Raw genomic sequence first — 17,987 nt, forward strand, 5'->3', positions numbered from 1 at the left:
ATGTATGGGTATGCGTTCACGCTGACTACTATGGAATGAATGCCTGATAAACTGAGAAAGTGAAAGAAGTTACAGATCGTTTGTTTTTGATATTGGGGTCGAATGGATTTATTGGAGGGTTTAGATAACAATCAGTGTGGGCTCTACACCGAGGCCCCCCGTGGTCACTCAATAGATAGGAATGTCCAGTTCACGAGCTGGGGCTTTGGTCTACTGTAGAATAAATTTCCAGAAACAAATCGGTTGGTTTATCCGTCTTGGACGCCTAGTTGCTGTCTTGAGTAACGAATTCTGAGCGTTCAGGGAAGCGCAGTTCCACCGCGTCACACACCCATCCGTCACGTTGCTTGGCCTATTACTAGCCTGTTCAGAATGCAGGCGAAATGTAGCGGGCCTGAAAACATATAATTGGTTGCCCATCATGTAGAAATTGTCGTACTACAACGAGAAGAAGCAAAGTCATTCATATACTACCAGCGCTCACTTGGATTTCCTTTTCGCCTTGAATGTCTTCAACGGATCCGACTTCCTCCCACCAACCTTGAAACTGCGGGCACCGCCCTTCTTGAAGAACTTGCCCTTCTTTTGCCGATCGGAGCTCTTCCTCAACGGGACGAAACCAATCTCGGCCGCCGAGAGACCCTTTCTTCCCTCCTTGGGCAGCAGATAATCTGGGACATGCCGCAGTTCAGGGTTTGCGCGCGCAGTTCGAAGCTCCCCGTCGTGACGCACAAGATGCTGCAGCTCGGCTGGGTTTTCTTCAAAGTGACGCTTGAGCTTCTCGCTCTTGAGCAGCTCCTGCCGCAGCTCACGCGTGCGCGCCTCTCGTACCGCGATCTTGGTGACGGCTCGCAGGGCATCGTTCATTCGGTACCGGAAGCTCTCAACCTGGTCCCTGTCAAAGTTGTAAGGCTTGATCTCACGACCCAGCTTCTTCTGTTGCTTGATGACGCGCGCCAGAACCTTCTCGTCATTCTCAGCCGAATCGATGCTGGTCGGAATGTGCTTCCTGAAAAGCTCTTTAGGCACGTAGAAGCTCAGCACCATGCCCGTCTGTCCAGCTCGACCTGTCCGGCCGATACGGTGTGTATACGAAGTTGACGATAGCGGCAGGTCAAAGTTGACAACCACCGCGACATTCTTAAAGTCGATGCCTCGAGACACACCATACTGCTTGTCCCGTTTCCTGTCCATCTTCCGCTTCTTTTTGGGTCTAGATGCTGCTTTTGACGCTTCGCCATCTTGACCCTCATCTTCGTTCTCCTGCTTCTTGTCGGTCTCGGCTTCTTCTTTTCCATCTCCGGTTGGTGCTGGGCGGTCCTCATCACCCATCATTTCGTTCTCATCGGATGCTATTATTATGTCATAGACATTGCGGTTAAACTCTTCGACAACTGATATCCTCGTGTTTACTGGCAGCTCCGAGTTGAGAATACAGCTGCGAATACCAAATTGCTCAAAGAACAGCTTGAGGCGGTAGCACCGATCGACGTCTGCCACAAATATGATGACTTTGCCCTTGATGAGTTGGAGCTTGAACAGAATGTAAGCCAAGAGGAATTTTTCGTCTTCACCACACCTATAGCACAGTTTTGGTCAGTAAACATGTACTACTGCACAGGAAACAACTCTCAACATGAGCCAAAACTTACTTTACAATGTATTGTGTGATCTCCGAACCCTTTGCGTCAGGCTCCTCCAGGTCCAACAGGACAGGATCGCGGAGGAAGATGCCCTTGAGGGTGTCAATCTCGTCAGTGAGCGTGGCGCTTGTCATGACTGTCTGAACTCCCTTGGGCAAGCTACGTGCGACCTTCTCCAGGTCCTCATCGTAGCCATAGGACAAAACAAGGTCGGCCTCGTCAAGGACCAGATGCGACAGCTTGTCCAAAGACAAAGCTCCCGAGTCCACATTTCGCCATGCCGTGGATGGAGTCGAAACGACAATGTCTGGGGAGCTGGACTGTAAAAGAGACCTCTGGACCGCATCGGATACCTTGTCGGTAAGCCCGACGACCTGTACGTCCTTGGCACAGAATGCGCTGAACCGCTCAACTTCCTTGGTGACTTGGACCGTGAGCTCCCGAGTGGGAACCAGAATGAGAGCAGAGGTGTATGTAGCACTGGGGTTGATCTGGAGCACGCATGGGACGTCAGTGGATGCACCATCGCAGGAGGAAGAAACAACTGCTCGTGCGGGAAGAGTGACTGACCTGTTTGCGCTTCAATACTGCTTGGAGGATAGGGAGGACATAGGCAGCAGTCTATTCGTTTGGTTGATTCGTTAGAGCTATGTCTTGAATGAATAGGATGGCTGGGTGCATCTGTTGAGCGGACAAAAAAACTGACCTTGCCACTGCCAGTCTTAGCCTTAGCCAGAACATCGCGTCCCTCCAATGCAAGAGGTATGGCTTTACTTTGCACCAGGGTCGGTTTCTGAAAGGACTGTTGAGCTACAGCTTGAAGGAGTCGCGGATCGAGCCCAAGATCGGCGAAGGAGGGCGAGGCGGCTACAGTGGCGGCTTCAGAGGAGGGGGCGGCATTGGCGACGACAGAAGACACCTCGGTATCGTTCTTTTTTTTGTTGGTCGCCGCCACTAACACAGGTTCATTGTTCTCGTTCAATTTGCGTTTCATATTGATAGCATGAATAAAGGGCAATATTCTAGCATGGGTGTGGTTTGTTTTTCATTGTCATACCATTCATTGGTGTTGACGTCGTGGCGAGCGCATGCGGTGGTTGTGAAAAAAACTACAAATTTCTTATCTTATCGGGGGACTATCGCCTATCGGGTTCATTTTTTTTTTTTTTTTTTTTTTGTTGGTCTAAGGTTGCCTAGGTCTGTCTCACTGCAACCACAAAACGTGCCAAGCCGGAGATCGGTGTGCATCAAATTGATTTTGGGAAACCAGTGAGTCGGGATAAAAATTCTTAGAGACTCAGACACATGGAAGTTGAGGTAAGTAATGCTGCAAAGCTCTCGAAACGGTTAAATGACTGCAGAGCATTGCGAGCAAGTGAGTAACCGAAACAGAGATATGTTGGTTCATGAGTAAGAGCTAGGCTAGACCTTCGAAATGACCAATGCCCTGTAGATAAGTCGAGTGTTCAGCAGCGAATTGTGTGGCTTGTCGCCAATTGGCTTGACCCCACATTGAGGCTCTTGATCTCGAGCTCGCACGAGCCATCAAATCGCCGGAACGTGGTCTTGGCAATGTCGGGGGTTGCGTCTCTTCTTGTGTGTCGCAATGTCATGTTGAATTAAATGCACACTATTTTCTAGTAGCCCAGCTCCCTGTTTGTATATAGATTCATCTGTTGTTAGATCATTGGGGATTAGCATCAAAATCCACGCAACGATATCTTGGCATTTGTCGCCGTGCGGAAGGTCGTCGCGTCCTGCGCAAAAAAGTCCAGCTCCAAGTGTTGTGGGTTACGGCTGCGGTTGCTCCGGCCTCCCAAAGTCCGATGAGGGGAAAAAAAAAGAAAAGAAAAGGAAATGCCCAAGTAGATCGGGGGAACAAAGTCCACACATGATACAGAACGCACACAAGAAACGGCAATTGGCTGCATCGGAGCTCATGAATAACAAGGACAAGCTCAGGCTTCCAAGCACTTTGCAGAGCTTGATGCGCTGCCAAGAAAAAAACTGCACACAACGCGGTTTTCCCCGGGATCTACGTAAGGGTCGACTCGGCTTTTGATTTTGCAAACCTGCAGTTCGTCGTGAATGGTGGTTTTTTACTCGCTGCCGTCAAAAATACGGAGAATGGCACCGTCTCGCCGTCTCAGTTTTCGTGGTGTCGGCCAAATGTTTCACGCAATAGCGGAGCCCGGGGCCATTGTGGATGGGGAAAAGGTAGACACAACCTTGTTACCTTGGAGGATATGGAGAAACTCCAGCAATAGCTGAATTGTGATTATCCGGCGGCAAATATCATTTCGGAGCAATCGGATACTCGCTGTTGTTATCAGCAACCTGACTTTGTGGTACTGCTGTACAGTACTTCCAAGCAAAACGAACAGATAATCAGCACCACTGTACCAACCACGTAACAAATGCCGCTAGTGGTGCCGAGTAGGGTTGCAAATTGAACCCCATGAGCTGGGCTACAGACCGCCCATTGGGTCTTTGTCAATTTGGAGGTCATGAGAAGGTTTCCCATTTTTTTTTTCTCTTTTTTCTTTTTTCTATTTGCTGCTGTAGTTAGTAGTGCCATGATTATGGTTTGTTGGTGCTCGATCGAGGTAAATTCCGCACTAGACACCCCCCATTTACCATTATGCTACAGGGAAGGGAACAAGACGGAATACAGACTGCACTCTTGCAGCCTTCATTCATTGCCTTGCTGGGCCCTTGATTTGTATTTTGATTTTCCCCCATGTTTTGCTTAGGGTTGGACACTTATCCTTATTTTTACTTTCCTTTCCGATTTACAATTCGGCCCATGGTTATGTAAACCGGACGGACGTGCATCTGTCTTTCTGTAGTTCGCACCTTGGCAGGTATGGCACGGGAAGTCTAAATCCAAGCACGCACAGAGCCGCACGCTCAGTGGGTGTACATGGCTCGGTTCGCTTCTGGAGAACAATTGAGCAAAGCACATTGGTCCGCGCGGTGGATCGCGTGTCGGTCCCAATGGTTGAGACAAAAAGACTGGAACTGGAATCTATCTTGGAACTTCTTATTTTATTCGATTTGACTAATTGCAATAAGATGACCGGTGCCAGTCAGTCAAACAAACCAGTCGGAAATCCAGGGTCCTTGAGAGCAAGAATCTGTTACCGCAGCAAGGGGAGGCAAAGAAGACACATAATCATAATAAACCCAGTTATTAGGTATTGTAGGCATGCGAGTCTGGGAAGTCCGCGGACGTCGAAAGTTTATCGGCGTACAGTTCGGTTGATAGTTGGTTAAAATAGCACTGTACCTAAAACTTCGCACCGAGGGACGAGAAGGGAAGCTTGGTTGGTCTCTATGCATGGAAGCAGCCAGTTTGACCATGGGGTACACATGGACCCCACCATGTATTTCCAGGTTAGGCTTAGACAGCTCCCAAGAACTTCAGGGATACACGATCTGTCTCGTTAATATCCAGTCTATTTCCGTAAACATATGAGCGAATTCAAGTTAATCGCGCTTTTTTGTATTTTTATTTTTCATCCCCAATGCAAATGGCGGTGGCAACTCTTTTTTGTTATGCCTTGAATCGTTGCTGACAGAAATAGTTACCAGTTCTATGAGGCATAAAAGTGCGAGAAAAAAAACTGCTAGTTATGTCTACACATGCACGAAAGACTTTCACCACACGAGGGACAGAGATCATCCCAGCTTGCTCACGTTGGATGGGCGTACTCGGAACCAAGCGTGCTTGCTACGCGACATCGACGAACTGGAAACACCATAGCGGGAGCAGGCTTGGCATTGTCTCCGCGTAGTACAGTAAGATGCGCGCCAAGGTTAAACAAATGCGGGAAGAAAAATGCTTGGCGATAAATCGACACCCAGGTTTGGATAGAAAATGTGCTGCATGCAATGTGCAACGGAATGCCGGATTAATCTGTAACCACCACCGCTGGGGAGAGGAAGCAAATGCAAATCAATAATGGAATTGAACTGCTGATGATTCGTCACACTGTACGTAGTATTTGGTCAAGTGCAATCACGTATTACAGCGTAGCAACTGGTAGCGAGACAGGACTAGTCAAAGTCCATTACTACCCACCTAGTAGCCAAGGAAAACGGAGCTAGCGATTTTTTTTTCGACATTGGAGCTTGACTCGATCTCCACTGTATTATCCCCAAACTACAAGCTTTTGGTAGCAACCTACCACATTTTTTTTTTTAGCGCTCATGCTGCAAGGCGCCGTCGAATAACAAACAAAAAGAAGGGGAAAACAACAAGCCTCCGAGGAAGACGAGGAATTATCTAGAACCCATGTTAGTTAATACATTGCAGGTTGCAGCTGTCGGTAAAGGTAGTTTTCGTAGATGACCAAACAAATGCAAATAGACAAACAAGGAAAGGTCTAAAGCCTTTAGGTGTCTAGGTTTAGGTACGTACTCGTTAGCTCATGTGCTTGCATGCAGCGCAGTCACTCATAATTGCACCCGACAGGTACTGTACATGTACATAAAAAATCTTATTGTATAGACGGACAAAGTAGAGAGGAGAGTAGCTAGGGTCAATCACGTGACCGTTTCATGGCTCCGACGGCGACTGAAACTGCGGGTCAAGGAAGGGGCCGTGGGCTCGCGCTTCGGTTTTGAAATATGAAGAAATTGATACCAAACCGGGACAATCCTGGTAGGTAGCTCGTCGCAAATGCCCGGATATTTCCTACCAAGTGGGCAGGGAACAGCGGCTGAGGCATTTTTTACAACTGGTTTGTCCTTTTATCGCCAAACCCCAGCGACCAACCAACAACCAGGAACGGAACGGCAGACAGCACATCACACCCACCATCTAACTACAAGGCGAGGTACCAGGCCAGGAGCCCCATATTGACAGAAATGGAGTCAGTCCAATTGCTCCTGTTGTTGCACCCCGTTGGGGAATGAGAGTCAAGTGGAGAACAATCCAGGTACCAACCTACGTAAGGTAGTAGGCAAAAAGACGTCGAATGCAGCCGTGCGCATCCAGGGTCTCTCTCCATGGTGACATCAAAAACAAGTCGGCCAGGATTGCTTGGCTTTTGCCGCGTATGTCCCGCAGCTTACCATTGTCGTCAGCCAGCCAGCAAGCCAGATGTGTGCCCCTTCAAAGGCCGCTCGACCCGTATATACAAATCAAAAAAAACGAGCTGCACCAAAGCCGACTAGCTCGCTGCGACTAGTCCGATATGGAGTTGCAGCTAATTACATGGCAGTAGGTACAATGCCCACATGTAATACTGGATGGACCACACCGGACCCTCTACTCGCAGTGTGGACACCAGTCGTCTGAACATTGACGCCCGCACCCCGGTCATATCAAGGAGGAAAAAAAAAATAAAGCAAAGAAATAAACAACAGACCGAGGTCTGTGTTTTGGGTGTGGGATACGACTCCTGCGACTGTTTTGGGTGACCCTTGACCAATGTCAGTAAGTCAGACCGAGTTGGGAAACGTCGGAGACCCATTCGAACCCAGTACCAGCATTTGGGGTTCGGTCATACATACCACCTACCGTTTGGATCTACACAAACGGCCAAAAATGATAACCCAAAGCAGATAAAAAAAAAAAAAAAAACCAGAAAAAAATAAATAAAAAAATATGGAGGGCTGGATCGTACTCTGGGGCTGCCGACTCATGCAGCCACCAAGTATAAGACCAAAGCATCTGCACGCCATGTATCTCTCCCTTCACATCCCGCAACCTCTTCGCCTGCGTCTTATTCACCGGACCTGCTTTCATCTCTACGCGGCTGGTTTGTGTGCGCCATTTGTTTGCTGGCCTTGCCACACATCTTTTGTTTTTGCTATTTAAAGAGTGCTCGGTGCTGCCCTCACCCCATATTCCTTGTGAGCAGCTGGACTGTCATCTCTCCACATTCATCCTAATCACCGCACGCACTTGCACTCTTTCTTGCAAAGAAGAACCCATCACATAATTCAAGATGGCGCCTTTCAAGAAGATGTTTGGCAAGAGACTATCGCAGTCTGAGCCAGTAAACACCGAGGACCCTGACCAGGATCTGGAAACCGGTCAGTTCATCAACCTCCGTGGAGGCGGCAGCGACCCTGTCCCTGCTACAACCTCGCAGGCGCCCGCGTCCACTGGCGCCGCACCAGCCGGCCAGGAGAACCCCTACATGGACGAGTACCAAGCGTAAGTCATTATATTTGATGATAGAACTAAACAGCAACAAGAACAACATCAACACCAAGGCGCCCAGCTAGCGGCAGGCAACACATGTAATAACACGTGCTCTCAATACAGACTCATCCGATACATCGACACCTACCGGGATCCTCGCGAGAGCCAGGCCGAGGAGGAGCTCGAGACTGGTGAGGCCAAGAAGGCCCCGTGGTGGGCTTTCTGGAGGCCCAAGGGCGCCACCAGGAACCTTTCCGAGTTCAACACCCCCGCCGAGTGGCTCAACACCAACATCTCGAGCGGTCTTGACTCCCTCGAGGTCGAGAGGAGACGCAAGTACTCGGGATGGAACGAGCTCACCACCGAGAAGGAGAACATGCTTCTCAAGTTCATCGGTTTCTTCCAAGGTCCCATTCTCTATGGTACGTGATTGGTCGGCTCTGGATTTCTACTTTGCTGCGTTCGAAATGGCGATCAACCAACTTACTCGATATTCTGTTCTTTATAGTCATGGAGGCTGCTGCCATTCTGGCATTTGCGCTTCAAGACTGGCTTGATGCCGGTGTCATCGTCGGTATCCTGCTGCTTAACGCCGTCGTCGGTTGGTACCAAGAGAAGCAGGCCGCCGATGTCGTCGCCTCCCTTAAGGGTGACATTGCCATGAAGGCCCGTGTCGTCCGTAACGGCAGTGAACAGGAGATCCGCGCCAGGGAGCTTGTTCCTGGTGACATTGTAAGCCGAACCGATCAGCAAATATGTCTCCCAATGTCTCCGCAGTCACTAACCAACCAACCAACCATTCCAACAGGTCATCATTGAGGAAGGTCACGTTGTTCCCGGCGATGCTCGTCTTATCTGCGATTACGACAACGCTAGGGATGGCTTTGCCCAGTACCAGGCTGAACTCAACGCTCAGGACATCACCAGCCCCCGCGGCGAGAAGTACGAGTCTGAGGACGAGGATGGCACCCCCCACGTCGGCCACGCTATTGTCGCCATTGACCAGTCTGCCATCACTGGAGAGTCTCTCGCCGTCGACAAGTACATGACCGACACCGTCTACTACACCACCGGATGCAAGCGCGGAAAGGCCTATGGTATCATCACCCACGGTGCCCAGGCCTCGTTCGTCGGAAAGACCGCCTCGCTCGTCCAGGGTGCCCAGGACCAGGGTCACTTCAAGGCCATCATGAACTCGATCGGTTCTGCTCTCCTCGTTCTCGTCGTCGTCTTCATCCTCGCAGCCTGGATTGGTGGCTTCTACCGCCACTTGGCCGTTGCCTACCCCCAGGACAGCTCCGTCAACCTGCTTCACTACGTTCTCATTCTGCTCATTATCGGTGTCCCCGTCGGTCTGCCCGTCGTTACCACCACTACCCTCGCCGTCGGTGCCGCTTACCTGGCCAAGGAGAAGGCGATTGTCCAGAAGCTCACCGCTATCGAGTCGCTTGCAGGTGTCGACATCCTCTGCTCCGACAAGACTGGTACCCTGACCGCCAACCAGCTTTCGGTCCGTGAGCCGTTCGTCATGGAGGGCGTTGACATCAACTGGATGATGGCTGTCGCTGCTCTCGCCTCGAGCCACAACATCAAGTCCCTCGACCCCATCGACAAGATCACCATCCTCACCCTCAAGCGTTACCCCAAGGCCAAGGAGATCATCTCTGAGGGCTGGACCACCGAGAAGTTCACCCCCTTCGACCCCGTCTCCAAGCGTATCACCTCCATCTGCAACTACAAGGGCGTCAAGTACACTTGCTGCAAGGGTGCCCCCAACGCTGTACTGGCCATCAGCAACTGCACCGAGGAGCAGAAGCGCCTCTTCAAGGAGAAGGCCACCGAGTTCGCCCGCCGTGGTTTCCGTTCGCTCGCCGTTGCCGTCCAGGAGGCCGATGGCCCCTGGCAGATGCTCGGCATGCTTTCCCTCTTCGACCCGCCCCGTGAGGACACCGCCCAGACCATCGCTGAGGCTCAGGCTCTCGGTCTCTCCGTCAAGATGCTTACTGGTGACGCCATCGCTATCGCCAAGGAGACCTGCCGCATGCTTGCCATGGGTACCAAGGTTTACAACTCGGACAAGCTCCTTCACAGCGACATGGCTGGCAGCGCCATCCACGACCTCTGCGAGCGCGCCGACGGTTTCGCCGAAGTCTTCCCCGAGCACAAGTACCAGGTCGTCGAAATGCTCCAGCAGCGTGGTCATCTCACTGCCATGACTGGTGACGGTGTGAACGACGCCCCGTCTCTGAAGAAGTCCGACTGTGGTATCGCCGTCGAGGGTGCCACCGAGGCTGCCCAGGCCGCTGCTGACATCGTCTTCCTCGCCCCCGGTCTCGGAACAATCGTGTCGGCCATCAAGATCTCGAGGCAGATCTTCCAGCGCATGAAGGCTTACATCCAGTACCGTATTGCTCTCTGTCTGCATCTCGAGCTCTACCTCGTGACGTCGATGGTAAGTTTAGACCTTCACTTGCTACAAAACTCATGTTTGAACAACCTGCTAACGTGTCTTTTTTTTTTTTCAGATTGCCATCAACGAGACCGTCCGTGCCGACCTCATCGTCTTCCTGGCCCTGTTTGCTGATCTTGCCACCATCGCCGTCGCCTACGACAATGCCCACTACGAGCGCCGCCCCGTCGAGTGGCAGTTGCCCAAGATCTGGATCATCTCCGTCGTCCTCGGTACTCTGCTCGCTATCGGCACCTGGATCCTTCGTGGCACCTTATGGCTCGAGAACGGTGGTATCATCCAGCACTACGGTGGTATCCAGGAGATTCTCTTCCTCCAGATCTCCCTCACCGAGAACTGGCTGATCTTCGTCACCCGTGGCTTCAACACCTTCCCCTCCTGGCAGCTCATCGGCGCCATCTTTGGTGTCGACATCCTCGCCTCGGTGTTTGCCGCTTTCGGTTGGTTCTCGGGCGGCCTGGGTGAGGCCTCGACCCCCGCCAGCATGGCCAAGAACCTCTCGGAGAACGGCGCCGTCGACATCGTCACCATCGTCTTGGTCTGGATCTACTCTATCGCCGTCATCATCGTTATCGGCATTGTCTACTACGTCATGACCGGCTGGAAGCGCCTCGACGACCTCGGCCGCAAGAAGCGCTCCGCCCAGGACACCATGATGGAGAACATCCTCACCCACCTCAGCAAGGTCGCCGTCGAGCACGAGGTCGACGGTCGTGGCGGCAACCGCTACTACCTTGCTACCAAGCAGATTGTCGAGGAGGAGGAGTAAACTCCAATCCACTCTGGCACTGCATCCACATAGTATTACACTACAATTTTCCTTTTACAAAAAAAAAAAAAAAACTATACAAAAGCACAAAAAAAAGACAGGCCTTTTTGCCTCAATTGTATACCCTGATTTATTTTTTTTCATTTGTAGGGGTTTGTATTGGGTACCCCCGGGTTTTCTTGGCGGCGTTCAACATATGCATAGGAGGCAAAACATTTTAGACTATGGGGGGGTTTGGGGCGCTTTGCAGCGATCAAATAATTTTCTTTTCTTCAATAAACAGAGTTAAACACACAATTGTTAGATGCCGCCTCTTCCACTTGTGATTTTTGTTCTATCCCAAGTCAGCACCGGAAACGCACCGCAGGAACCTTGAGTTATGTATGTGTGCCCTCTTTTCATACTGCACGGATAACAGCCCCACTCGGTATTTAAAAAAAAAAAAAAAAAAAAAGGGCTCAAGTTATGGTTGCCAACAAATCATACATACAGATGACCCCTCCAAATTTACAGTAGGCATAGCCCTGCTCCCGCCCTTGCACAGCAAAACGGAACTCTCTGTATTTGGGCGCTGAGTAGAGTTGCATTATAATACGGTAGGTACAAAACAAAAACAAGCATTCGGACTAAAGCTTGGGCGTAGGATCATTCATTCGGTTGGACCGATCATGTCCCGCCCCACTTGCACTGCACCTTCATTCATGGAGGGCGTGATTTGTGTTGCACGCATGATCTGAAGTTGGGTGGATTGATGCAATTAATCAAACATGTTGATTCAAACCAAGTGCACGAGGAAAAAAATCCAGTTACACTGACAAAACCGAGCAAGTTATATTTCACCAAGAATACGGTGAATAATAACAAAAGAGATAGATAGCCTTGCCCTCATACCAACAAAAATAAAATAACCAGCTTCACTACATTCGTCTTTTTCTTCACAAATTTCCATGATATTTACTGCAACATGGCATCCAGGCTCTCTCCCAGAATGGCCTCGATCTTTGTGATCCAGCGATGCGTCTCCTTCTCGACGTTCTCGTCATCGTCGTCCTGAAGCTCGCTAATGTACGGCAGCATCTCAGAAAGCATCTCGAGCCAGTCCTCGCCCAGCGTGTCCGTCAGCGACTGCTCGCAGCGGACAGCCGCAAGCCTGACTGCGGCAGATGGTGATCGCAGGCGCTTGAGCACCGCTGTGTTGAGCTCCTTGCGGTGGTCGCGCGAGGCCGCCGCCTCGGCCAAGCCCACGACGGCATTTTGCACCAGGTCGCCACCAGGGAGCTCTCCAAGTGCGGCGGCGTGATCGAACTGCTCCACCAACAGACCTGAGACGGCCTCGAAATGGGCGGGAACCTGCCAGAAGCCGCCGCTGTCGTGCTCGAAACACTTGGCCAGCGTTTTCAGTACCAGTTGCCACAGCTCCCGATCCTCCATTTTGGACGGATCTGATGCCTTGAGGATGGCCGTGGCGTCGTCAATGATATATGATGCGTAGCCTGCCACAACGTCCTTGAGGTTGTCAAAGAAGGCCAAGAGGAAGCTGTAGACGCTTTGGTGGCGCAGAACCCTGCCAAGCTTATCGTCCTTAGGCAAACCAGTAGCCACCCACTCCATCAGCTGAGTAAACACAGTGCGGAACTTGCTATCGTTCAGCTTGTAGATCATCTTCAGGGCGACATCATTGATCAATGCCTCGATCTCGGTCAGCTTGGCCAGGGCGGCAATGCTGACTGTGTCTTTGGACTGTACATTCCGCCGAAGGTCGAGAGCACTGAGGAATATGGTGGAAAGTGTTGAGATGTGCTTTGCAATGATAGCGCTGGGGTGTTTGTCTAACACAGTTGCCAGAAGCTTCAAGTATTCCTCCACGGCCTGATTCGAGCCGTTAGCGTTGTCCTTCAAAAAGATATAGTGCATATTTTTGCAACAGCCCAAACATAGTCAGAGTGTACTCACAGAGAAGCCGGCGTTGACGGCGTGGGTCCAGTTTTGCTCCAGGGCTGCCAACATAGTATTCGCGTCGACCTGGTTCGCCAGGAGCTGCAAGCAGCCGAATCTGGCCTGCAAGCTCTCATCGCTCAGGCTGGCTTCGGCTGAAATGTTGGAAATCTCTAACAGTTGGGCAATGTAAGTCTTGGTCAGCATGTACGGGACATGCACAGCCAAGGACTCAAAGAATGAGTAGACAGCGTTGTGAAGCGCAGGCTCCTTCTCGCCCTTGAGGCTTTCAGAGAGATAAGAGAGTGCCTTGGGAAGTGAAACCGGCAGGGTTGGCACGATGCCATCTTGCAGTACATCCACCAAAGATGCAAGGCAAAGAAGAGCCATGACGCGGAGGCGCTTGTCAGGCTGGCCCAGGCAGCAGTCGCCAGCAATGGTGGTGGCCGCAGCAGCAACCGCCTCCAGATCTTTCTTGCCGTACTTCTCGGCGATCTTGTCGACGCACGCCACGGCGGTGTGCTTGTATGCGATATCATCGGAATCACGTATGACTGCTGTGAGCTGCGGCAGGAACGCAAGCAGGACTGTTCGGGAGTCTGCATCCGTATTGCTTTCCTGTCCCACGCGAACTTCGAGGGTACGAAGAACCTTTTGCCGGAGGCTGATGCTTGGGCGGTCAAGTAAGTTCTCGACGGCCTTGATGAACTCGCCGATAGAGAGGAGATTGAGGAGCCCCGCAAGGGTATCGCTACACCGTGCATGTAGAGCTTTGTTGGCCTTGACAGTCTCTGCCAGGGTGAGTATCTTCTCCAGGAGGGACGCGTAAAGCTCTCTGAACTTGGAAGCCTCCATATCATCTCGCCCCGCAAGCTGGCTGACCTCGGCGCGCAACTGTCGGCTAGAGAGGACCTTGGGCAGCAGCGTGAGCTCCTTAAGCGCAGTCTTGTGCAGGTCCTGGTCGTCGTCCGTGTTTCTGTTGAACAGACTAGCGGCCAGAGTGGGTTTGGGCTGCAGACAGTCGCTGACCAGGTCCAAGAGCATGACCAGCGATTGCAGCTGAACCTCCACGCCGAAAGAGTTCATCAAGTCCTTGCAGAAGGCAACCATGCTATCCGTCGTTCCGTACTTGTCGACAAACATGGCAACCAGGGCAGCGAGGAAGTCCTTTGGACCTAGGTTCTCGATCAGAGAGATGAACATGTCACGCTTCCTGTGCGACGGGATGTGCTCGTAGGCGATGACGAAGCTCGATAAAAGCTCTGCGGCGCTGGCAACAAGATTCCTGCGGCTCTTGCGGAACGTCTCAACGAGGGGTGGGATGACTTCCTTAATTGTCTGCACCACAACGTGTGCAGAATAGTCATCGCTCTGCCGAAGAACGGAGCCGCCCATAAAAGTGAAGATTGGCATTACGCTGTGAAGCACAACATCAGGTGCTGTGTTGGCAAGGCTGGCGACGAGCAGCAGCGCCGAGTTCTGGACCGCAGGGCTCGATGACTTCTGGATACACTGAACAAGCACATCGCCATGGCCAACAGAGGTATCGATCTTCAGAGACTTGTTGTTCTTGTAAGTTGGCATCATGGCCAAAAGGCTGCTCAGCACCAGGTTTTGTAAATAACCTAGCTCGGATCCAACCTGAGAGCGAAGCACTTGGAGATCTGCCAATGTCACAAAGAGACTCTGGAGTAGTTCAGGGTGCTCTGCTGGCTTGGATCCCTCGACAAGTTGAAGTACGAATGTCACCTTGTTCAGCGCTGCCTTGACTGCGTTGGTGGCCTGCAACGACACCCCGCGGCTGTGGTCAGAGCTGCTAGTACGCCTGCGCTTGGTTGCGGGCGAGTCGGTTGTGATCTTTGGAATGTCTTGAAGAGACTCGAGGAAGGCATTGAGGATGTTGGTTGTGAGATCTACGTTCCTCAGGAAGTCGGCAGCCTCCTCAGAGACAAACTCTGCCGAAGACCCGTTCGCTGCCGGAGTTTGGGCGAGGTCCAGCATGCTCAGCGCCAGCTTTAGTTTTGAATCGCTCTTGATTGTGCTCCAAATCTTCTTTGTGCGGGCAAAAGCAGCTTCGACTAGGCCCTCACGGGTCCAGGCAGAAGAATTAGTGATGATTTCGAACAAGGTTTCCAGGCCAGGCTTGTCATTGGCGACAACAACATTGACGCAGGATTGGTTAAACTTGGGCTCATCGATTCTTTCACGCTCGCATAGCTGAGTGGCCTCGGTAGAAGACAGACTAGCCCACCATCGCAAGAGTGGCAACAAAAGACTGGTCCTTGTGGCCTTGGAGACGCTGTCGACTTGGTTGATAGGCTTGAGAAGACGCGCTTTTACAGCTAGCAGTGGCGTGTGGACGATATGGCTTGTTATGCAGCTGAAAATTGAGAGCCGAACCGCGGAGGAAAGGCGAGATCCTGTAGCCGAGTCCTTGCTGCTCTGCAAGTGGGAGCGTAGGACATTTGATACGTGCTCCTCATCAAGTACGCATTCCTCCAGAGCAGGTATTACGATTTCGTGCAGCAGAGCGTGGGAGGCTGCAGGGTTCATCCACGTTTGCTCGTCCGACTGCTCATACAGCTGTTTCGAGGCCCAAATAGGCCGTTTTGCTGTCTCGGAGCCTTCTGCCTTCGGCTTGCCCAGAACGGTGATCAAGTCAGCGGCTGATCGGCGAACTTTCTTGGCTGGGTCGCTCAGCGCAGCTACACAGTATGGCATCATTGCTTGTAAATCGAGAGCAGCGCAGTCTCCCTGCTTCAACCGTCTTTTGGCCATCTCCAGAGCCGCGGAGCGAATCAAGGTTGGGTAAGGACCACACCAAACTCGCATGTAAAAGCTGAAATAGTAACTGTCGTCATGCGCAGTCTGTCGGCAAAGGAATGGGGCCTCATCAAACCTGAGAAGATCATCCGGATTGGTCGCCACCGAGAGGAGTACCTTGCACATGTCGTCGAACAACTGGTCAGGCTTCTGCGACAAGAACGATTTGACAGAGCGCGGAGGCACGGCTAGGCGTTCCATAGCGGCCTCGAGTGTTTCTTTTGGCTCCTGAAGGACTTCCAAGTCTTTCGCATCGTCTTCAACAGGCTTGTCTTCCAAGAGCCTGCGGGGTCCAAAGGAAGTGTCCAACTTGAGCTCTAATCCTTCAATGTCATAGTCTTCGTCTTCTATAACCTGCCGCACCATAACGCCGGTCGCTCCTGCGCTTTGCGACAGGAGTACAAGAGTTGACCCCAGCTGCTTTCGCGCAGATCCGTCCTGGTCCACCTCGTCCGTCATTTTGAGCGCGGCTCGGAGCAGCGATTTGAAAGCAACCTTGCCCAGCTTCTCTTGCAGGAGTTCCGAGAGCAGGATAGACTTGATAATAGGTAGACCTCGAGCGTCACCTTTCTTGGCTAATCTGTCGGCCAGAGCCAAGACCAGTGCGTAGGCGAGTTTGTCGACTCGGCATTGCCTAGACGCTTCAATGAGTTTCTGAGGCAAGTCTTCCATCCTTAGCAGGGCCTTGGCAACTCTGGAAGAGAGCTGCTTCGGGGCCCGGTACTGAGCAAGGATGGACAGGCATACAAGTCCAGGCCTGACGGTCTCGGCCGTCCAGCCAATAACGAGCTGCTCCATGAACACTGATAAAAGCTTGTCGTCAAAGTTGGCCTTGGCGGCGAGTAGAGAAACTACCATATAGGCAGCGATCTGGATATCAGGTACGTCCTTCATTGTCATCGCATCGCCCAATGGTTTTGAAACAAGAGCTATGAGGGCCAAATCATTGTCCAACTGCACTCCCAGCCTGCCTGATCGGCTCATGTCTATCCTGCCATTAATGGCCTCTGTCATAACACCAGCCCAAAATGACACAAGGGCCGGGTATTGCTGCTTATTCCTGCAAGCGTCGAGTGTATATTCGGTGATTGCCGTCAGGAAATCGCGGTGGTGGGTGGCCTGGTAGACTATGGCCGCTCGGGGCGGCGCCGTCAAAGATCGAACGTATGGTGCTAAGAATTTATATTGCTGTGGAAGTTCGGCAGGTAGGATTGAGAGGAGAGTGACGAATGCGGGAATCGAGTGATACGGTAAAAAGGTGGCGAGGAGGGTTGAGGTGTTGAACTCATGGATCCTATCACCATGAGACAGCAGATCGTTAGGACCAGCGCAGCCGAGACAAATCGATGCATTATTCTTACCTGAAGCGTCGAATAAGCCACTCAATGGCCTTGATTGCCGGCATCAACCTCAAACGGCTGCCCACCAGACGCAAGAAGGAGTCGACACGTCGATCAAGCTCCTGGTTCTCCGCCTGGGTCATCTGTGAACGATCCTCATCCTGACTTTGCTCACTGAAAAGTGTATTCGCAAACGGGGTGAAGCGCGCATCGAGCTGGCAAAGCTCCTCGAAACCGTCTCTACACGCGGTGTAGATGGTCTGGTAGCTCTGGCCGGCGGCAACGCGTGGCTCGAAGATCAAGGACTTGCTGTGCGCCGCCTTTTGCGCCTTGACGTTCAGCGAGCTCCGAGACTTGGCGGCAATCTGCGCAAGCTGCGCAGCGAGAGAGGTCGCCATGTCTCGAGTGCCGTTGAGCGGTGTGAACTAAGTGGGAAAGATGTTGTCAAAACAGGCACTGCAACGACAGCGACATCATAGCAAAAGTTTGATGGTTTCTGCCTTCTGCCACCTTGAATGCGGTGCCTTCCCAAAGAAAAAAAAAAATCCAAAAAATTGTCGGAGCGGGGAACCGATAAGAAGCAAACCAATTCTCTTCTCCCGATAACAATTTTTGAGCGGGGCCAGAAGCTGTTGCAGGGGTCCTAAGCTGTGCATTGAGATGGGGCGCTGCAATTTTCTCCAACGGGCGAAGGCGACAGACAGCGAGAAAGAAAGAAAAAAAAAAAAAACCCTGTACAGCATCAAGAGCAAACTGTGCTTGATCTCACAGGTATTTATAAATATCTGACCGCAAAAAGGGGGTCTCTCAATTCCAGAATACACAGTTACAAATTCCACAGACAGCTAGC

General features: G+C 51.7%; 3 protein-coding genes across 3 annotated transcripts; 1 reads left to right on the top strand and 2 right to left on the bottom strand.

Annotated features, from left to right (window-relative positions):
• Nucleotides 1–480: 480 nt before the first annotated feature.
• On the bottom strand, nt 481–2,664 carry PpBr36_03366 (uncharacterized protein; the record flags this gene model as incomplete). Its single annotated transcript, XM_029890538.1, has 4 exons — nt 481–1,579; nt 1,653–2,134; nt 2,214–2,264; nt 2,350–2,664. Coding segments are annotated over 4 exons (1,947 nt in total), but the record flags the coding sequence as incomplete, so codon positions are not given.
• Nucleotides 2,665–7,600: 4,936 nt separating this feature from the next.
• PpBr36_03367 (uncharacterized protein) lies at nt 7,601–11,039 on the top strand (the record flags this gene model as incomplete). The annotated part of the gene is made up of 5 exons (XM_029890539.1): nt 7,601–7,812; nt 7,924–8,222; nt 8,309–8,532; nt 8,609–10,252; nt 10,326–11,039. 5 exons carry the CDS (start codon nt 7,601–7,603, stop codon nt 11,037–11,039), a joined length of 3,093 nt encoding a protein of 1,030 aa, XP_029753599.1.
• A 954-nt stretch (nt 11,040–11,993) lies between these two features.
• PpBr36_03368 (uncharacterized protein) lies at nt 11,994–17,562 on the bottom strand (the record flags this gene model as incomplete). Its single annotated transcript, XM_029890540.1, has 3 exons — nt 17,159–17,562; nt 12,993–17,091; nt 11,994–12,932 (listed from the first exon to the last, which is right to left on the bottom strand). Exons 1-3 carry the CDS (start codon nt 17,533–17,535, stop codon nt 11,994–11,996), a joined length of 5,415 nt encoding a protein of 1,804 aa, XP_029753602.1. The 5' UTR covers nt 17,536–17,562.
• Nucleotides 17,563–17,987: the final 425 nt, after the last annotated feature.

The sequence above is a fragment of the Pyricularia pennisetigena genome, chromosome 3 (assembly GCF_004337985.1).
Source record: "Pyricularia pennisetigena strain Br36 chromosome 3, whole genome shotgun sequence".
Classification (NCBI taxonomy): Eukaryota; Fungi; Ascomycota; class Sordariomycetes; order Magnaporthales; family Pyriculariaceae; genus Pyricularia; species Pyricularia pennisetigena.